The sequence below is a fragment of the Lissotriton vulgaris genome, chromosome 11 (genome assembly GCF_964263255.1).
Source record: "Lissotriton vulgaris chromosome 11, aLisVul1.2, whole genome shotgun sequence".
In the NCBI taxonomy this organism is placed as follows: Eukaryota; Metazoa; Chordata; class Amphibia; order Caudata; family Salamandridae; genus Lissotriton; species Lissotriton vulgaris.
Window position 1 is genome coordinate 858,727,561 of NC_141699.1, and position 18,720 is coordinate 858,746,280.

Below are 18,720 nucleotides of genomic sequence, written 5' to 3' on the forward strand. Positions count from 1 at the left end.
GACTCCCTCCTTTTCCAACCCCAGATTCTCTGTAAAACCCAACCCAAGACCTCTAATCTCCTCTCGTCCTGTCGTAAAGCCGGTGCTGACCTCTTCCAGCATCAGTGGACAGACTCCCCAATGTTTTCATTGCGCGGAATGGGGCCATATAGCCAGATACTGTCCACAAAAACACCCACCCGCAGAACCTATGGAGGTGGGCTATACACGAGGCAGGATATTCTTAACTAAGGAAGGACCCCAGCAGTACAGAACAGAGGTGTATCTAAACGGTAAAAGAAGTCAGGCCTTACTAGACACATGGTGTCATGTCACAGTGGTGGACGGCTCCCTTTTCAAAGATCCTCCTTTGTTGAGCCCAGAACACGTAAGGGTCACTTGTGTCCATGGTGATACGAAGTCATACCGGGTAACCGAAGTCCTGTTAGACTTAGACAATGACCCTCACCTCAAGAAGGTAGGGGTGATTCCTTCCCTGCCAGAGGCCGTAATTATAGGGACCGATCACCCTAAATTCGACGAATACTTAAGGGGAAAACAAGAGAAGACAGCGACATGGCTTCAGGAGGCCCCTTATTCCTCAATAGACCTGGACTGTTCAGCCTCTAGGACCAAGAAAAGCAGAAAGGAAAGATGTAGGGAAAAAAAAAAAAGACTTCCTCCTTTCCCAATCACCTTGTACCGCTCTTCCTTTTTCCTTTGCAGACAACAACCAAACAAGTCACTGCAGCTTCAGAACCGGCCAACGAGAGGACGAATCCTTAACCCCTGCCTGGGAGCAAGTACAAGACCAAACACCAGAGCAGGTAGGACGATATTTTCTTGTGGAAAAGGGACTGTTGTATAAGTCGGAGAAAAAGGACATACAGGTGAAAAAACAGCTAGTTGTACCATCCCTATTTCGTGAAAGAGTACTTCTGTTGGCCCACAATAAAATGGGAGGGGAACACTATGGGAAGGAGAACACCCTCAAATATCACTTGGAGAGGTTTTATTGGCCGGGTGTGTACAAGGATGTTGCCAAGCATTGTGCGGCCTGTGTGAGATGCCAGTATTCGAACCCAGGGGGGTCCAAAGAGCTCCCTTACAACCCCTACCCATTATAGACGTGCCCTTTAAGAGGGTCGGTATGGATCTCGTAGGGCCCTTGACACCATCAGCGAGAGGTCATCGCTATATTCTGGTCATTATTGACTACGCTAGCCGGTATCCCGAGGCCTTCCCTTTGACTAGTATAACCACTCTGACAATAGCCCAAGCCATGATTACCCTATTCTCAAGAGTAGGTTTCCCCTCCGAGATTTTAACGGACCAGGGGACCCCATTCGTCTCCCGAATGATGGGCCAAATCTGCGATGTTTTAGGGATACAGAGAATCCGCACTTCGGCCTATTATCCACAGACGACGGCCTTGTGGAGAGATACAACAAAACCATCCAGAATCTGCTCCGCAAGGCCGTCTGAGACAGGGAGGGATTGGGACCACAAGCTACCTCTGGTTCTTTTTGCTCCACGAGTTCACGAACAAAAGTCCACAGGGTATTCGTCATTCGAACTATTGTTTGGAAGCCACGAACGCTGCTGGACATGGCGATGGAACAGTGGGAACAAGAAGACGAGGAAGGGAAACCCTTGTTGAAGTATACCACCGACCTTGGGACCTCTCTAACCGAACTCTGGAGCATAGTACACGACAATATGCAGAAAGCCTAAACTACCCAAAAGAAGTATTATGACCGCAACAGCAAACTCAGGGTCTTCCAACCAGGCGCCAGAGTCCTTATCATGCTTCCATCCACAGAAGATAAACTCTTGATTAAATGGAAAGGACCATATATCATAGAAAAAAGGGTGACTCCAGTCACGTATAGCGTGTCCCTACCACACAGGTCAACTGGTAAACAGATATACCATGTTAATCTGTTAAAAGAATGGGCAGACCCATCTCCCTCTTCCTCAGGGGTTACTAATACAGCCCTCTTGGCTTGTTCCTAATGTCCCTTAGACATACCCCCTTCCCCAATACAGGAGACCTCTGAGTATCCAGTCCCTACAGGCACATCATTGACAGACATACAGAAGAAACAGGTTATGACCTTATTAACATCTGTTTTCAACACGTCCGGGATTAACCTCCTTGGCTCATCATAATATCACTTCACTAGTCCCTGATGTCATTAAACTAAAGCCATACAGAATCGCTGAAGCACGCTGCGGGGCCATAGAACAGGAAGTATCTGACATGCTATAAGCAGGTATCATCGAACCATCACAGAGAAACTGGTGTTCTCCGGTGGTGTTAGTGCCAAAACCGGACGGCAGCATACGCTTCTGTATAGACTTTCGGCAGGTGAATGCCATAACGAAATTCGATACATATCCCATGCCCCGGATTGACGAGATGGTAGAACGCCTGGGAAAAGCGCGTTTCCTGTCGACCCTTGATTTAACGAAAGGGTATTGGCAGATCCCGTTAGCCCCCTGTTCCAAGGAAAAAAACGGCTTTTGCAACTCCCTCAGGCCTTTATCAGTTTCGGGTGCTCCCCTTTGGTTTGCATGGGGCACCCGCAACTTTTCAAAGGTTGATGGACCGCCTCCACAAGCACCACCAATCATACGCGGCTGCGTATCTGGACGATATTGTGGTGTTTAGTCAAACGTGGGAGGAACATCTAGAACATCTAAGAGGCATCTTCACAGAAATACAGAAGGATTCCATAACCATTAATCCCAAAAAATCCCTGTTAGGAACACATGAGATTCAATACCTAGGCTACACCATTAGTGAGGGATGTTTGAAACCACAGGTGAACAATGTCGAGGACATACAGTCGGTCCCCAGGCCAACTACAAAAAAGGAGATCCGTTCCTTTTTGGGTTTCATAGGATACTACAGACGATTCATCCCTAACTTTTCTGCCATCGCTAGCCCCCTTACGGATCTGTTATCCAAAACCAGTCCCACAAATATACATACATGGACCACAGCCCAGGAAAACAGCTTTCAGGCCCTCAAGCACGCTATTTGCACTGCACCTGTGCTACAATGTCCTGATTTCCTACGGCCTTTCGTACTCCAGACGGATGCATCAGGCCATGGCTTGGGGGCCGTTTTGTCTCAACCCGATAGCTCGACGAGCGAAGATCCCTCTTATTCCTCAGTAGGAAACTGCTCCCTCGAGAGGAACACTACTCGACTATAGAGAAAGAGTGTCTGGCGATCAAGTGGGCCGTTGAATCCCTACAATATTACCTGTTGGGTCGGCAGTTCACTGTCCTTACTGACCACGCACCCCTGACCTGGCTTTCCCAACATAAAGACTCCAACCCTCGCATTCTTAGGAGATTCAGAAAAGGGGGTGGTGATGGACAGAGTTTCTGAATTAAGCAGAATACTCTTACCCAGTCAACAGATCAGGGCTTGATCCATCACCGTTTTTTAGCTCACTGCACCATCCCAGCTCAGAACCTGGCTACATGCAAATTAGTCTGTCCCTGTCCCAGTGCATCATGGGAACAGGGCTAACCAAACTACCAAGCCAATTATTATACTGGGAAGGAAACAAGCTTCCGGGGACCGGTTTCTGGCATTACAGCCGTCTTCGGCCCGGCTTGCTTGAATCCTGATGGTGCAATGAGCAAGGGACTCACATCTGAGTATACCCTTCCACGCTTATGGTGGACAAAATGATTCAGAAAAGGATGCGACTAATCCCGGCCCTATCCTTTTCTTTCTGCCCTTCTGAGGAGTCCCGAGGAGCCCCAACCGGAGAAAACCAAACCAAGGACGACCCCGAAAACTGTCCGGGGAACATCCGCTTCTACATGTTGAGTTTTGTCCTTTCATTTTGTTTTTCACTATTAGCCCTGACCCACGACTAAACAGTCTACTCAATCCTTTAAGACTGAGAATAAAGATACTTGAAAGCAAAATAACCCCAGACATCCCTTGCCTCATTGTCAACCACCCGGACCAACCTTCCACCTGGGAAGGGCCTTCACGGCCATCAAGTCGCAAGTACGCTTCTGGAACACACTGCTGCTAACGGTTACTGGCAAGGTAGAACTATCCAAAATGGTAATTCTCCCCAGGCTACTGTATTACTTTGCTAACTTGCCTATATACGTCCCTGCGGCCTTCTTTGCCACACTCTCTAAACTGCTCAGGGACCTCATCTGGGGGAGCAGCAGACACATGATGGCACTAACGAAACTCTACCTCCCTAAGGACCAAGGGTGGCTGGCTGCGCCTTGCTTTGAACACTACTATTTAGCTGCATAACTGCAGTGGATGGCCCACTGGCTTGCGGATAAGGGTCGGGAAGACACGGCGTCTACACTCCCCCCATGCTCCCTAGAGTACATACTTACACTTTTTCACCCAGCCACCAAAACTGCGACACCGACACCGCTCCTTCTGGCGGTGGCGTACAAATGTTATCGCAGGAGCCTACACCTCAACAGAGCATTGGTCCCCTACGCACCGGCAATACTGCTGGAAATCTCCCCTAGCGGGACAGGGGCGCTCACCTCTCCTACACTCACGCGCTGGCGAGACGCTGACATACAGACCCTGGGAGATTTATTTCGTGATGGGACATTTATCCCATATGACTCCCTGGTTGAAGATGAGGGACTACCACCGGGGCATTTCCTAATGCACCGCTCACCGATTACGACCCCGGCCGCTAAATGGGGGGGGAACTTGTCCACAGAACCCAGCCAGCACCTTACCATACAAAACATCCACGTCAAGGGGCGAGGCAGACACCTGGTCCGTTGCTTCACGGCGTCGCTACTTACACATGCGATTAATCTAGAACCCCTTTGACCCAAATGGGAGCTAGACCTGGGGAGACAACTATAGGACAGGGAATGGGACAGGGTACAGAAGAGCCCAGTGCGTATACCCAGAAACATGAGATTCCGACAAATACAATTGTTAATTGTGCACAGGGCATACCTTACACCTGAGACGATCAATAGGTATTTCCACCGCACAGATGCAGTGTGCCCTAGGTGTGCCAAACCCAAGCATGGACTAGCCCACATGCTGTGAGTTGCCGCAGACTACACACATTGGCACACAATCAGCGAGTTACTGCGCGTAAGCAGAGGTCGCGACATACCCTTTGAATGGACGGTTTACCTGCTGCACCACTTCCGTAGACCCCCAGCGCCAAAAGTAACATCCCGGTGTCTTGACCTGGGGCTAGTGGTCGCCAAGCGACTTCTCACCAAGAGGTGGAAGGCGGAGGACCCACCACATACGCGAGCATGAAGGCACTCGCTCTCCACATGGGCCAGGGCCTCATCAGGGATGATATCCAGCTACACTCTTTTGAGGCAGCCAAACACTTATGGAAGGAAACAAAGCTCAAAATCTATTGTGGGGGACAAAAATGGGAAGTTACTTTACTGGTTGTCCTCCCACCCGCAGGCCAACAGGATGCTCCCAGAGGTACTTGACGTCCACATCCAATCTCAGCTCTCCCTACCGGAGATAGCTCAGGCTTTTGCATCCTACTACCAAACCCTATATGTCAGAGCCGCTACCAAGAACGTGGCGGTCGCCTGGGCTTTCCTTGACTCACTCCCCTTCCCAGCCTGCCTCGCACCGACACCTGTGCTCTAGACGACCCCTTACAGTGGAAGAGATCAGAGAGGCACTGACCGGAATGGCGACAGGCAAAACACCGGGTCTCAATGGCTTTCCCATTGAATATTATAGCACATTCCGAGAGACTCTCACCACGTATCTCTTGCACGTCTTGCAAGAGACCGTGCAGGTGGGGGTCTTCCCGGTTGAGGTGGACTCCTTAACCATAGTGGTGATACACATGCCGCAACCCCCATTCACTTTGTGTGTGGACTACCGCCCTATCTCGCCCAACGGGGAAGTTACATTATTTGCCGCAATTCTGACTAATCGAATCCGGTGTGTTATTACGACTCTGGTGCATTCGGACCAGTGCTGCTTTATGCCGCTCTGGAGCGGCAGACACTGAATCAGACGACTGTACTTGGCCGTGGCACACCAACACCGTCTGACCCAGACATTAACTTACTTCTTCTCACTTTGAAAAGGATTTTGATTTGGTGGATTAGGACTTCCTGCAACTGGTGTTGATTTGAGCCGGTATCTGACCCAAATTCCAGAGCATGGTGAAGGCCCTTTACGCCAACCCCACAGCATGGATTTCGGTAAATGAGGTCCTCTCTGCAATTTTTCCTAATGAAAGGGGGACCAAACAGAGCTGCCCCCGGTCCCCCTGCTCTTCAACCTGGCGATAGAGCCACTGTCCGCACTTATCCACACTGGCCCTCTTTTCACCAGGTGGAGGTGGGGGATAGGACATGAGGAACGCATTGTGCTGTACGCAGACAATGTCCTGCTGTACTTGGCCCAATCGGCAGTGAGTGGACCCCAATGCCTCAGACTGCTCAGGAGGTTCGAGGCGGTGTCCGTTCAGCGACTGACCCCGCTAATTCCATCTTGTAACCCTTAGCACCGTCCAGGGACTGCTTTGATTGGCTGGAAAGGATCTCCCCGCTCAGCCTTAGCTTCAAGTACCTGGGTATATGGGCCACTCTACTACCCGAACTCTTGTGGACCCTTAACCCCCAGTCTCCGGTTCAGAATGCCAAATCTGATCTTACCAAGTGGCGTTCCCTTCCTCTCAACACTTTAGGCCATTTTGCCCTAAATAAAATGATGATTCTTCCATGATTCTTATAAGTCTTTCAAAACCTGCCCCGAACCTGGTTGTCAGCTCTAGAAAGGAACACATAATTTCTTTGGTAAGACTCCCGACCACGTATCGCCCTCGTACACTACCAACGAGGACATTACGATGGGGCATGGGTATGTCCAACCTTTACCTTTACTACTTCTCTGCCCAGCTGCTTGTCATCCATCACTGGTTCAAAGAGGGTGGTTGGACCCCGCTTACAAAGTGGAACTCACACTGCTGGACTTCTCTCAGATTCAGAACATGCTTTATAGAGCTCCAATCCCCCTTTCACTGCCCTTGGTGACCCTGGCGGCATTTCTTGCATGGAGAGCAGCCACGCGACATGCGCTGGGAGACCAGGTTTACGCAGCAAACTCCACTTTTGCATGTCACTTGGTTAAAGGAAAGAGAGTCCCTTAGTGGCTTTCGCACTGGGAACGTATTGGCATTACAAGGAAGGGGGATGTCAGGTCAGGGAATCCCATGCGTTCCTTCCATGAGCTACAACAGACCTAAAACCTTGCACACTCCCAGGTTTACAAATACCTCCAACTCGGACACGCCCTCGCCGCCCAAGCCCTTCCGTCGGAATCCCTGCTGGAATTCAGCCCGCTGGAAGCTAAACGGTTGATGGGTCACATGGGCAATGGAGGGATTTCACAGATCTATCATACTCTCATTATTAACTCCCCCGAGACCCTAGACCACCTCAGGAATCGATGAGAGGGCTGGGTGGGACCTAAGGAGGATGAGGACTCGAGGGACGCACTGATGGCTCCACGGGAACTATCAACCTCAACCAGGCCTTGCCTCAACTATCTCCAAGTGGTTCATCTTTCCCCCACCGCATATATAGGCTGGCCTACGACCCAACCCCACCAGCCCAAAATGTGACACCGAACCTGCAGATTTATCAAATGATTTGGGCCTGCAATGTCATGCTTTCCTACTGGACGGATGTGCTACAGGAGCTGTCCGGGGTCCTGGGCTAGGAAATTCCCATGTCACCCACACGGATTCTGCTTGGGGTATTTGAGGGGACTGGGGGAGTAAGGGTGGAGAGGTCCCTTCCTGGGGACAGCCCTATGAGTGGCTAATCATGATATTGACTCACAATGGTTGGCTAATAGGCCACCAACCCTGGCAAAAATGGAGGGGTGGGTTGGAGCACACAGCAGCAGCGGGTGGTATACGAAGCCAGCGGATGACTCTGGAAAAACGCCATGGTATGGGGAAAATGGCTTGGGAAGATCGACTAACCAGATGTGCCGCCTAACTAATGCCCTTTACATTACTTATGTAATGTTTACTATGTTCGTGATGAGTTGCCTCAAATGGACTCATTGTTGCCTATATCACTATATGGTATGCGTCTTACTACACTGTTTTTCAAATCAATAAAACTCAAAATGTGTTCATCAAAAAAAAGAAAACTTTACTTGGTGATATGCAAATGACACATATTTGCAGAAGCTCCATTTCTTAACATTATTGTTTATACACTATATAGTTTTACCAGTACAACCTCAAGTCAGTGGGAAAGTTTGTGGCCATTTCAATGAAAAGTCTGCTGATTACAAATGACAGTGCGCCACCACTTCATGCTTTAATTATGTATCTATTACAAGGGATAGTTTTTAAACATAATTTGAGAATCATTCCTGCCCCCACCCTGATGACAATGTTGTTAACGAACTAAGAAGCAAGTCAGGGGTCATGTGTATCTGGTGGCAAGATGTGCACTATATATGGAAAAGGTTTAGACTAATAAATCAAACAAAATAGTTTTTTGTACAGCAGACATGCTGAACTCGCACATTTCAAGGTGCTCTCATATGTGATAACGAAGAAAATGGTGGCTCAATAAATTAAAATAGATGTCCCAGTTCACATACTTTGAAACCAGTTTATGGGTCAAGAGAATTACAAATAGGTTGAGTAGATTATTTAAGTCACTAGACCTGCAGGTCTAGTAAAATACTTATGATTTTGCGAGGCAGGACTATGTTTATTGCCACATTGTTATGTATAAAGCCCATCTTGAGCATGCCTCTTATTCCTCAGACTCGTGTCAGGTTGTTGTTTCAGGTTCCCTGATATTCGCTTCCAAGATCCTGTGCAAGTTTCCAACTCTCGGGCGCCATCTTGTGTGTGGTGCTCCCATAAATATCAATTGCACCCAACGCCAACCACTCGTAATTGCAGATCGCCAGTGGAGTCGGAGTGTTCTAGAGAGCTTTCAAGCACTTGTGAGTAAAAAGAGCATTAATGACTCTGCATTCAAGAGTCTAGCTCTTTATCAATCAAGCACTGAAGGAAATGCAAGTACTGATCATTGCATCCTTGGATTTTATAAGTTATACCTGCTTTAACCAGAGAAACCTTAATTGACAGCCTTGCATAACTGTCACTGTATGATTGTGATCATCATTTCACAGGTCTCCCTGCCCGCAGTACCCTACCAAAAACCCTTCCCCTCTTATGACCACTCCGATCTTCTGTTGCTGCCTCCACACAGAATCAGTGCTGCCAGAAGGTGGGCATATTGAGTGTACTGCTCTAGAGGAACCATCAGCTCCAACCGTCAGAGGGGATTAAAGTGAAAAAAACAACCTGAGGTTAGTGAAAGTTCAACATATAAACAAAACCATAGGCACCATTTTAAGGGAAAGAGCTACTATTTATAACATTGTTTACAGTAAACGAGGACAGCAATAAAACTACTTTAAAAATACATCTGGGTGGCCAAGATGGCGGGGTGAGCGGACGCTTCTTCCCGCAGCTCCTCCGGCCCGACTAGGCCCGAGCCCTTTTTTCGTTAGCTTCTCTCCCCCCGGTGAAGCTTAGCGGCTGAGAGACGGGCGGCGGAGATCCTGGGGCACACATTGATGCTACTTCGGCCCCGATCGCCTCTGCGGAAGCACGCTAAAAGACCGATTGCCGGACGGAGGAGCGCCTTGGAGGCAGAGCAGAGCGGGGCGCTGTCCGGATGCCTCGGCTGGGGCATGGTGCTGATGTCTAGCGATCTGGAGTGGAGCTTGCCCCGGTGCTCGACGGGGATCGTCGGAGGGACAACGGCGGTGTGACTTCGATGAGCGAGGACCCTGCCATGTGATCGTGGTGGTGCTTGGACTTGCGGTGGTGGCCTCTCATGTGGTACGGGCCCTGGCCCCGTGGCCAGTTGGCGACAACGCTTAAGATCGGAGCCAGGCCTCCCGTTTCTCTTCTCTAGCTGACCGGCCCTGGGTGGAACTTTCCTCTGTATACCTGGCTCTTAGAGTGGCCCTGGTGGCATCGGAGGGCCTGGTCGATCTACCCGGCCCCGCCCAACCGCCATCTTGTCTTCACGGCGACGGTGACACAGCCCTCCTTCAGTGTCGCTTGAGGTCGTCTCCTACACCTCTGCTTTTGCACAGCTCTCCCTTCCTGCGGGACACACCAGCCGAGGTTCCCCTGGCGGGGGTCCCAGTTGAAATCTTGGCTGGGCACGGAACGGCTCTCTGCGACTAGACTGGCCTGCCATTTTGTCATCTGTGGTGCAGGTCCCCTATCTGGCCGGGAGTTCCTTCTCGAGGGACTCTACCGAACGTTGGGAGCTCATCGAGGGCCGAGCCTACTGCAGGTAGCCGCAGCCAGTGTTCCTGCTTCAGTTGAGTGCAACAGCGTACGGGACACGAATGTCCGGGAAAGGAGGATCGAGGAAGGGGGAATCGCACCCTGCCGGACATGCTTAGCAGGGCCCAGCAACAGCGAGACAGGGTGCAACAGTCTCCGGGTTCTTCCCGGGCCGCTGCGGACCCGACCGGGGGTGAGCCCCCCGTCACGAGGTCCTTCCTGGAGGAACTGTTCAGCTCACTTAAAGCGGACTTCCAGACGCTGAAGCAGGAGGTGGCCAGTGAAGTACGCGAGGTCCGCAGGGAGGTGGAGGGCCTTGGTGAGCGGATGGAGACGGTGGAGGCGGCGGCCCAACGTCGGGACGACGAGATTGTTCATTTGCAACAGGACGTTCTCCGTCTCAGGGAGAAACATGTTGAACTCCAAGCCCATAACGAGGACCTGGAGAACAGGTCGAGGAGGAATAATATACGGGTACGGGGTGTACCATCTGCAGATGAGGGGACAGACCTGGTGGGCTACCTGCAGGACTTGTTCCGGGAAATTCTGGGAGAGGCCCGGACTTCCCGATCCGCATCGACAGGGCCCACAGAGTCGGCCGACAGCGACAGTCGGCGGCACCTCCGCCGGACATCTTGGCCTACCTCCCTGACTTTCCGGTGAAGGAGCGCATTATGTCCGAGGCCCGCAGGAAACGACCATTAACGTTCCGAGAGCGACCTGTGGCGCTGTATCAAGACCTGTCTGCCATCACGTTGCAGAAGCGCAGGTCCTTCAAGATTGCAACCGATTTCCTGCGCGAGCACGAGACACCGTACTCCTGGGGGCATCCCTTTCGTTTGATATTCCGTTGGAACGGGGTACTGCACCAGCTGCGCTCCTTGCAGGATGTTTGCGGCGTCTTGAGGCTCACGGCTACTGAAGAGGATGGAGCAACACCGACCTGGAGGCGCTCGGATAGAGGAGGACGACGGCGGTCGGCGAGAAGGAGATCGGCGGCGAGCGCTGGGCGGCCTGACTCGCCCACCATCAGAGCGGACATGGCCAGCGCCCTGAGAGAAGCGGCCAGGGACTCGGCCGCCTCGAACGGTGTGGCCCTGACGGCCTAGACTCACTCCGGGGGGAGATGGACATAGCTTCTTCGGTGCCAGGTTTGGGGGTCGGAGGGAGGGCCGGGGGGGGGAGCGGGGAAGGCGAGTGGCCGGACGTCCACTTTTGGTACTTTCTGCAGACTTGTCCGTTTTGGGACTTGACTGGGACAATGGGTTGTTTGTGTTTGAGTTGGAATTTGGCTAGTTGCCATTGGGGTGGGGTCGGGAGTTGTTTAGGGGTTGGGAAGGAACCGTCCGATATTTCCTGTGTTAACGCTTGGTCCTATTTTGCTTGTCCTGCGCTGCTGCCCTGCGCCCCCCCCCCCTGCCGGCTGCCTGCCCGCGACATAGCGTCTCCGGACTCTGGGAGATATGTCGTCCCTGAAGGTGGTGACCCTTAATGTTAAGGGTCTGAATAACCCTGTAAAGCGTAGGGCGATTTTGTCTCTGCTGGAGGGGACACAAGCTGATATATGCCTCCTGCAAGAAACCCACTTGTTGTCCCGTGACTGTCACAGAATGCGCTCTGCCAGGTTTCCCACCCAGTTCTTCTCCTCTGCTGCGTCCAAGACTGCGGGGTGGCTATTCTGTTGGGGAGCTCCTTCAAGGGGGAAGTGTTGTATAAATTTGCTGAACAGAAGGGGAGGCTTTTGGCATACCGCCTCCGCCTAGGGGGCACATCGTTTACCATTGGCTCCCTATATAGCCCGAATGATCATCAAGAACGCCTTTTAGATTCGGCGCTGGTGGATGTAACTGCCTCCCCCGATCGTCATGTTATCCTAGGGGGTGACTTAAATATAGTCTTCGATTCTGCCTTAGATAGGTCAGCGCAGCGATTCCCGCAGACTGGGGAACTTTCCCAGGCCGGGAAGGCCCGAATCACAGACATGGATTTGCATGACCTTTGGCGCACCCTCCACCCTACAGATAGGGATTATTCCTATTACTCGCATGCGCACCGGACCTACGCACGGTTGGACTACTTTTTGGTTAGTGGACCGATGCGTGCCGCTGCTACGGCGGCGGACATTGGGGTCCTGACACTGTCTGATCACGCGCCGGTCGTGGGTACGTTTGCGTGGCCGGCGATCTTCCCCTCTCGGGGGGGGGGGGGGGGGGGGGGGTGGCGCCTTAGGGACACCCTTCTGCACAAAAAAACAGTTGTAAAACATATTGAGGAGGCAATACGGGAATACCAGGCACACAACAGTAACTCAGACACCTCATTGGCGACACAGTGGGCGGCGCTGAAGGCGGTCCTCAGGGGGGAATTCATCTCCATCTCCTCGGCAGAAAACAGGGAGCGGCAGCGGAAGAGGGAGGAGCTGACTTCCCAGGTCCGGGAGCTCGAACAGGTCCACCACCGTACGGGTGCTCCAAGGGTTTGGAGGCAGTTGAAGGCTGCCAGGAAGCTCCTGTCGGCACTGGACATGGACAGGGCGGAATACGCAGCGTTACGTCTGAAACACGCATTCTACACGGGGGGGATAGGTGTGGCAAGCTCTTGGCACACAGGCTCCGGGTCGCGCAACAGCGCAATGTGGTGAAGGAACTCTTGGGTACGGACGGGGTGGCTGTTTCTGGTGATGCAGCGGTGGCGGAAACTTTTTGTGGTTTCTATGAGGCGCTGTACGCTGGGGAGCCCCCCTCGTCGCGGGAAGCCGTGGAATATCTGGAATCCGTGACTCTTCCGGCGCTGGATCCCGCTCAGGCGGAATATCTTGAACGCGATATCCACGTTGAGGAGGTGATTTCCGCGATAGCCAGACTTAAGCACGGGAAAGCCCCGGGCCCGGACGGTTACACGTCCCTGTTCTACAAAACCTTTTGCCCGGTTGTGGCCCCTATCCTTTAACTCCTTCTCCGAACCAGGAGCCATCCCACCGGATCTCCTGAGAGCGACGGTCTCAGTGATCCCGAAGCCTGGGAAGGATCGGGCCTTATGTGGCTCGTATAGGCCCATCTCGCTCCTGAATGTCGACCTCAAGTTGTACACCGGGATTCTGGCATCCAGGCTGGCCCTGCACCTCCCGGGTCTGGTTGAGGCCGGCCAGGCTGGCTTTGTGCCCGGCAGACAGACTGTCGACAATACTAAGCGAGTGACGCACATTCTGGAGAAGGCTTCGCGGATCCCTGGCGGTGGATGCTGAGAAAGCCTTCGACAGGGTTCACTGGCCTTACCTCGAGCAGGTGCTCAAGAAACTGGGCGTCGGTGATAAATTCTGCTCGATGGTTTTCAATTGTTACAGGTATCCTTCAGCGACGGTGAGGGTCAATGGGTGCAGCTCCCGTAGTTTTGTAATCGAGCACGGCACTAGGCAGGGGTGCCCACTTTCCCCACTCCTCTTTGCTCTTTACATGGAGCCGTTTGCCCAGAGGATCCGTCAAAACCCGGATGCAATCGGGATCAAGATGGGGCAGTATGTTCACACGGTCAGTCTTTATGCGGATGATGTCCTGCTGACCCTGGACGATCCCAGGAGGTCCCTTCCCGCCTGCATCCATGAGTTGGATGCTTTTTCACGTGTGGCTGATTTCAAAATGAGTATGGGCAAGTCGGTGGCTCTAGATGCGTCTCTGGCTGCGGATACTAGACGGGACCTTCAGCGGCTCTTTCCCATGCAGTGGTCATCTTCCCTGGTGCCATACCTGGGGATTCTGCTGGCACCGACGTTGCCAGAGATGGTGACGGCTAATTACACCTCTCTTAGTAAGAAGATCAAGGAGGAGCTTGGCCGCTGGAGCAAGGGCCTGTTGTCTTGGCTTGGCAGGATTGCTGCGGTCAAGATGACGGTTCTGCCCCAGATCCTATACCTTTTCTGAGCCTTGCCGCTCCAGCCTCCAGTGGGTTGGATCAGGCAGACGCAAGCTGACATCGCACGCTTTGTCTGGCAAGGCCGCAAGCCGCGGATGTAGAGGGTTCTCTCCATGCTTGCCCCGGAGGCGGGGGGCCTTGGTATCCCAGACCTCCGGAAATATTTTCAGGCGGCGCAGCTGCGCTACCTCGTGGAGTGGAGCAGGTGGGAATCCGATGAGCATTGGCTCTTTCAGGACCAGGCAGTGGCAGGGCGTACCCTCCAGGAAGTTCCATTCTTGCGCCGAGTTCACCTCCCCCCCAACCTTTATGCTTCCTTTGTCACGCGGGTTCCCCTGAGGGTGTGGGACACAATTTGCGAGGTTCGGGAACTCACCACGTTCCCCTCGCCATTTACGCCCATAGCGGGTAATCCTGATTTCTCCCCGGGGATGGAGCCGGGCGCTTTCTCCCATTGGAGGACGGCGGGTTGTTGTGCGCTCTTTCAGATTTATGGTTTGGAGGGAGTGGTCCCCTTTCGGCAACTTCAACAGGAGTTCCACCTGCCGGAGTCGGATAGACTGCGATATATGCAGGTCCGACACTGGGCGCTTCAGCCCCAGGTGCGGGACACAGCTGATCGTCAGATAACACCATATGAGCGGTGGCTGGTGACCCGCGCCTCCGATGCTAAATTGATCACTGATCTCTACAAGTTCTTACAGCCCCCTCCATTTCACTACTATAATCCGGGCAGGGAACGATGGCATAGGGAATTAGGTAGGACACTTAGCCATAAGGAGTGGGACCAGATTGCACACCGTGCGAGACACTCAGCATATCACACTGGCCTCACTGAGACATTCACCAAGGTGTCCACATACTGGTATTACACCCCAGAGAGACGGTACGAGATGAACAGGCATATCGAAAAGGAGTGCTGGAGAGGTTGTGGTCAGGTGGGGACCCTTTCACATATTCTTTGGGATTGTCCCTTGTTGGCTGCTTATTGGAAGGAGGTTCTGGATGAGGAGGATATGCATTTTGAAATTGAATTGCCGCGCTTTCCGGCGTATGTATTGCTGGGCCTTCCTAATGGCCTGATGTATCCGCTGAAGTCCCGCAGGGGCAGGCAAATCGCGATAGCGCTGGGCTCAGCGGTTCAGAACATCCTAATCCACTGGCGCACCACCACGGTCCCCTCCATCACTGGCTGGTTGCACAGGCTCTGGCATGTGCTGGGTATGGAAAAGTTGTCACTCATGGTAGCGGGGGAGATAGACCAATTTGATGAGCTGTGGCAACCCTTTCGTGCGCTTTTAACTACGGAATTTAGGGAACTCACCTGCCCGAGGTACCTCAGGCTCCTAAGGTTGACGCCACCGGTGATTCCAGCAGACTAGGAGGGGTGGCGGGGCTGGGTTCATGGAGGGGGGGGTGCGGTGGGGGGCAGGTAGTGTTATTAGCGGTACATTGGACGGGGGGTGGGGGGGGGGGAGTTGGGGTGAGCTGGGGTGTTGGGGGGGCCTAGGGGATGGTGGGTTGGGTTTCTTTGTGTTACTGTTTATTACTCTCTGCTCAGACTGATGGTGTTGACTATGCTCAGATTGAAGGTATTGATTATATTTAGCTTTTTTCATTTGCTGTTACTTCCTTTTCCACAGCGGACTAGTCCACCGTCGCACTCGTAGTATCATGCTCATTTCCTTCGCTTAAATGTATGTAACCCTAACCTCCTGTTCCCTCTCCCTATGTTTTTGTCTTAATAAAATGCTTTAAACCTAAAAATACATCTGCGTCCAAGATCCTGGTTGCGACAAGATCACTTTAATGAGACAGATCTTAGCCTTTCATCACTTGGAGCTGTAATTAAACCTCCAATGAACCATCAGAAATAAGGTCAAGCAAACTGTTGCTTTCACAAAACGGCAGAAGTATGAGACACAAAAACTGAAGTTCCAAATAAAGGAAGGAACAGAACTGCAACCAAATGCTGCTGACACCATAGGGTAAATAAGCTGGGTGAGGAAGACTGAAACATACTGCTTTATTTTGCACCCAACTACTGCAGCAGATCGAACAACAAAGAAATGTAAAGGCAGTGGGATGAACATTCCTTGTTTGAATTATGAAAAGTGCAATCCCCAAAATCTTAGTGGATATTACACACTTAAGTGGATATTACACTCAGGCGAGTATGTTATTTTAAAGTCGCACTACACTCGGGCATTATCAATAACTTTATCTGCACAGAAATTCCAAATCATACAGTAAAAAACGAGATATAACCAGCAACACTGAAGCATCCTTCCGGGTTTGGGAAAGCATCTCACAAAGTGTTTGACTCAAGTAGAGAATAGGTCAATGTGAAGAGTATTAGAATGGACACCTACTCTGCAACAGGCCGAACAGTGGAGGTGCCAGCAGAGCTTGTGCTGGGTTCCTCTGCTATTCCACCGCCATCTAGGAACATGGTGACAGCCATCTCAAGGTTGTGACTGCATGCTTCCAGCATATGTTTTCCGATGCTTTCAGGGGCACCTGCAGCATAGATAAAGATGGGAACAAAGAGAAGCATCATTCAGCAGCCAAAGCTAGAACTGTTGACTTCATAAGAATAATGCTTAAGGGACTCAATATTAGAATACAACAATTCGCAGAGGGTGGAATAACAATCAAATGAAATCTCTAAAGCTACCAGGGCTCCTTATGATGAGCAATTATAAGTAGGAAGCACTAGGTCATCAACAAAAGACATAATACTTTTTTCTGCAAAAGATATCAGGCCAAATGTGTTGAATGGGGGTGGAAATGTTGTGTAATAAAAAGTTTGCTTTCTTCTAAAAATTGCATCAAGAAAGGGTTTGCTGTTCGAAAATCTCTTTTCTATTTTTCATATCCTAAAACTACTTGCAATTTGTGGGGGAAAACTGGTGAAATACCTACAGATGAACCTAGTGAGCTATACATTCCTGTAGATCACTGAAGTTAAGTGGAATAAAAGTAATCAGTGACAAAATATTCATCTGTACCATTCTAACATGTCTAATAAGTTGACCAGATGATTATCGGTGTAATTTATGGTACTCATGGTAGTTTTCACGTGTTATCCCTTGCAGATACAAGAGAACAGAACTGGAAATAGGTATTTCATGTAAATATAATGCACGTTAACCTTTTCATGCATGCTCCACATCACTTAGACTCACCGTCCGTTACCCTTGCAAATGCTGGCACTTGCACTTATCTTTAAAATTAGAAGTAAATGGCACCTGCTCTCTCCACTCCATAACAGGCTCATAGACTGACTGAATTCTTCAGAGGTACATTCTGTGTTATACTAATATAGTGTTACTTGACAACTGCTATACTAGAACTTCACAGAAAAGTCTTTTCACCACCTTCTGTTCTATTTACAACACCATGTAACTACACCTTGGTGGAAGTAATTTCTGATCTATAGAGACTAAAGAAAACTGTATATACAGTTAGGACTAATGGACAGTCCTCATACATTTGCCTATGTTTTCTTTTTTCAATCTGTACAGCCTTGAAAAAGTTGTGGGTTACATTCGCAATATGACGAAACACGTGTCGGCTGTGTGAAAGTTTCCAGAAAAAAAACGCACAAAAATAAACTTGAAACTGAACTACAAAGAAAAGAATTTATTTCTCCTATGTATTGACAAAATTGATGGAAACATTGGTTTATATGACCTGTATTGAAATATCACGTGTGCTAGGGAGTATTGTAAATGTTTGAGGCAGCAGCCAGTTTTTAAGAGGAATAGTGGTTCCCTTTACCTTTTAGCACCGTCTAACAAGCATTGCGTTAACTATATTGTGTTAATTTCTAAGTGGCGCCAGGAAAACCTATACGAAACCACTACCAAGTGCATCCAATATAATAATGTATTTAGGAGCAAGCTGATAAGCAAATGGAATACTTCCAATGCAAAAACTCTCCTTGTGTTAGGAATTAACACATTAGCAAGCCCCGAATCCGGGTGAAAGTCAGGTCCCTGGTGAGGGGAGGGCGGAGGCTGCTTCAATGAGACAACCCTTCTGCAGCACATGCTACTTATGTAAGGCGCCCATAAACCAGGGAGAGAATATATAGTCAAAGCTGGTGACCTGCAGAGCTGCTCTTGTTGGCGTGGGTGTAACTAAGCGCAGTGTCCCTGAAACGGGCGTCGCGCTCAGCATGCAAGTTAGAATGGCATAGCACTCTATAAAAAAACAAGCATTTGCAATGCAATAGGTCTCTCTTTTGAGACCTTATAAGTGTTTAGTTATGCAGCATATTGATTATATTATATTAACCATTGAATATATTAATGTTTGTGGTAAAATAGGACAACTGAGAGCACTTATGTACCACCACTCTCACAATCCTCAGAATATCAGTGTACTTAAGTGCTGGTAAAGTGTTTAAGGGTTGACTTCCCTGTAGAATAATCTAAGTACGTACAGTCGCAGACCA

At 50.6% G+C, this 18,720-nt stretch overlaps 1 protein-coding gene across 1 annotated transcript in view; it reads right to left on the reverse strand.

The window, feature by feature from the left end:
* The window catches only part of UBXN7 (UBX domain protein 7), a 684,054-nt gene that overhangs the window by 624,698 nt on the left and 40,636 nt on the right, over positions 1-18,720 (reverse strand). Inside the window, exon 2 of the mRNA XM_086943995.1 lies at positions 16,631-16,778. Coding sequence (XP_086800121.1) covers positions 16,631-16,778 — 148 coding nt within the window. The remainder of the gene's footprint in view (positions 1-16,630; positions 16,779-18,720) is intronic.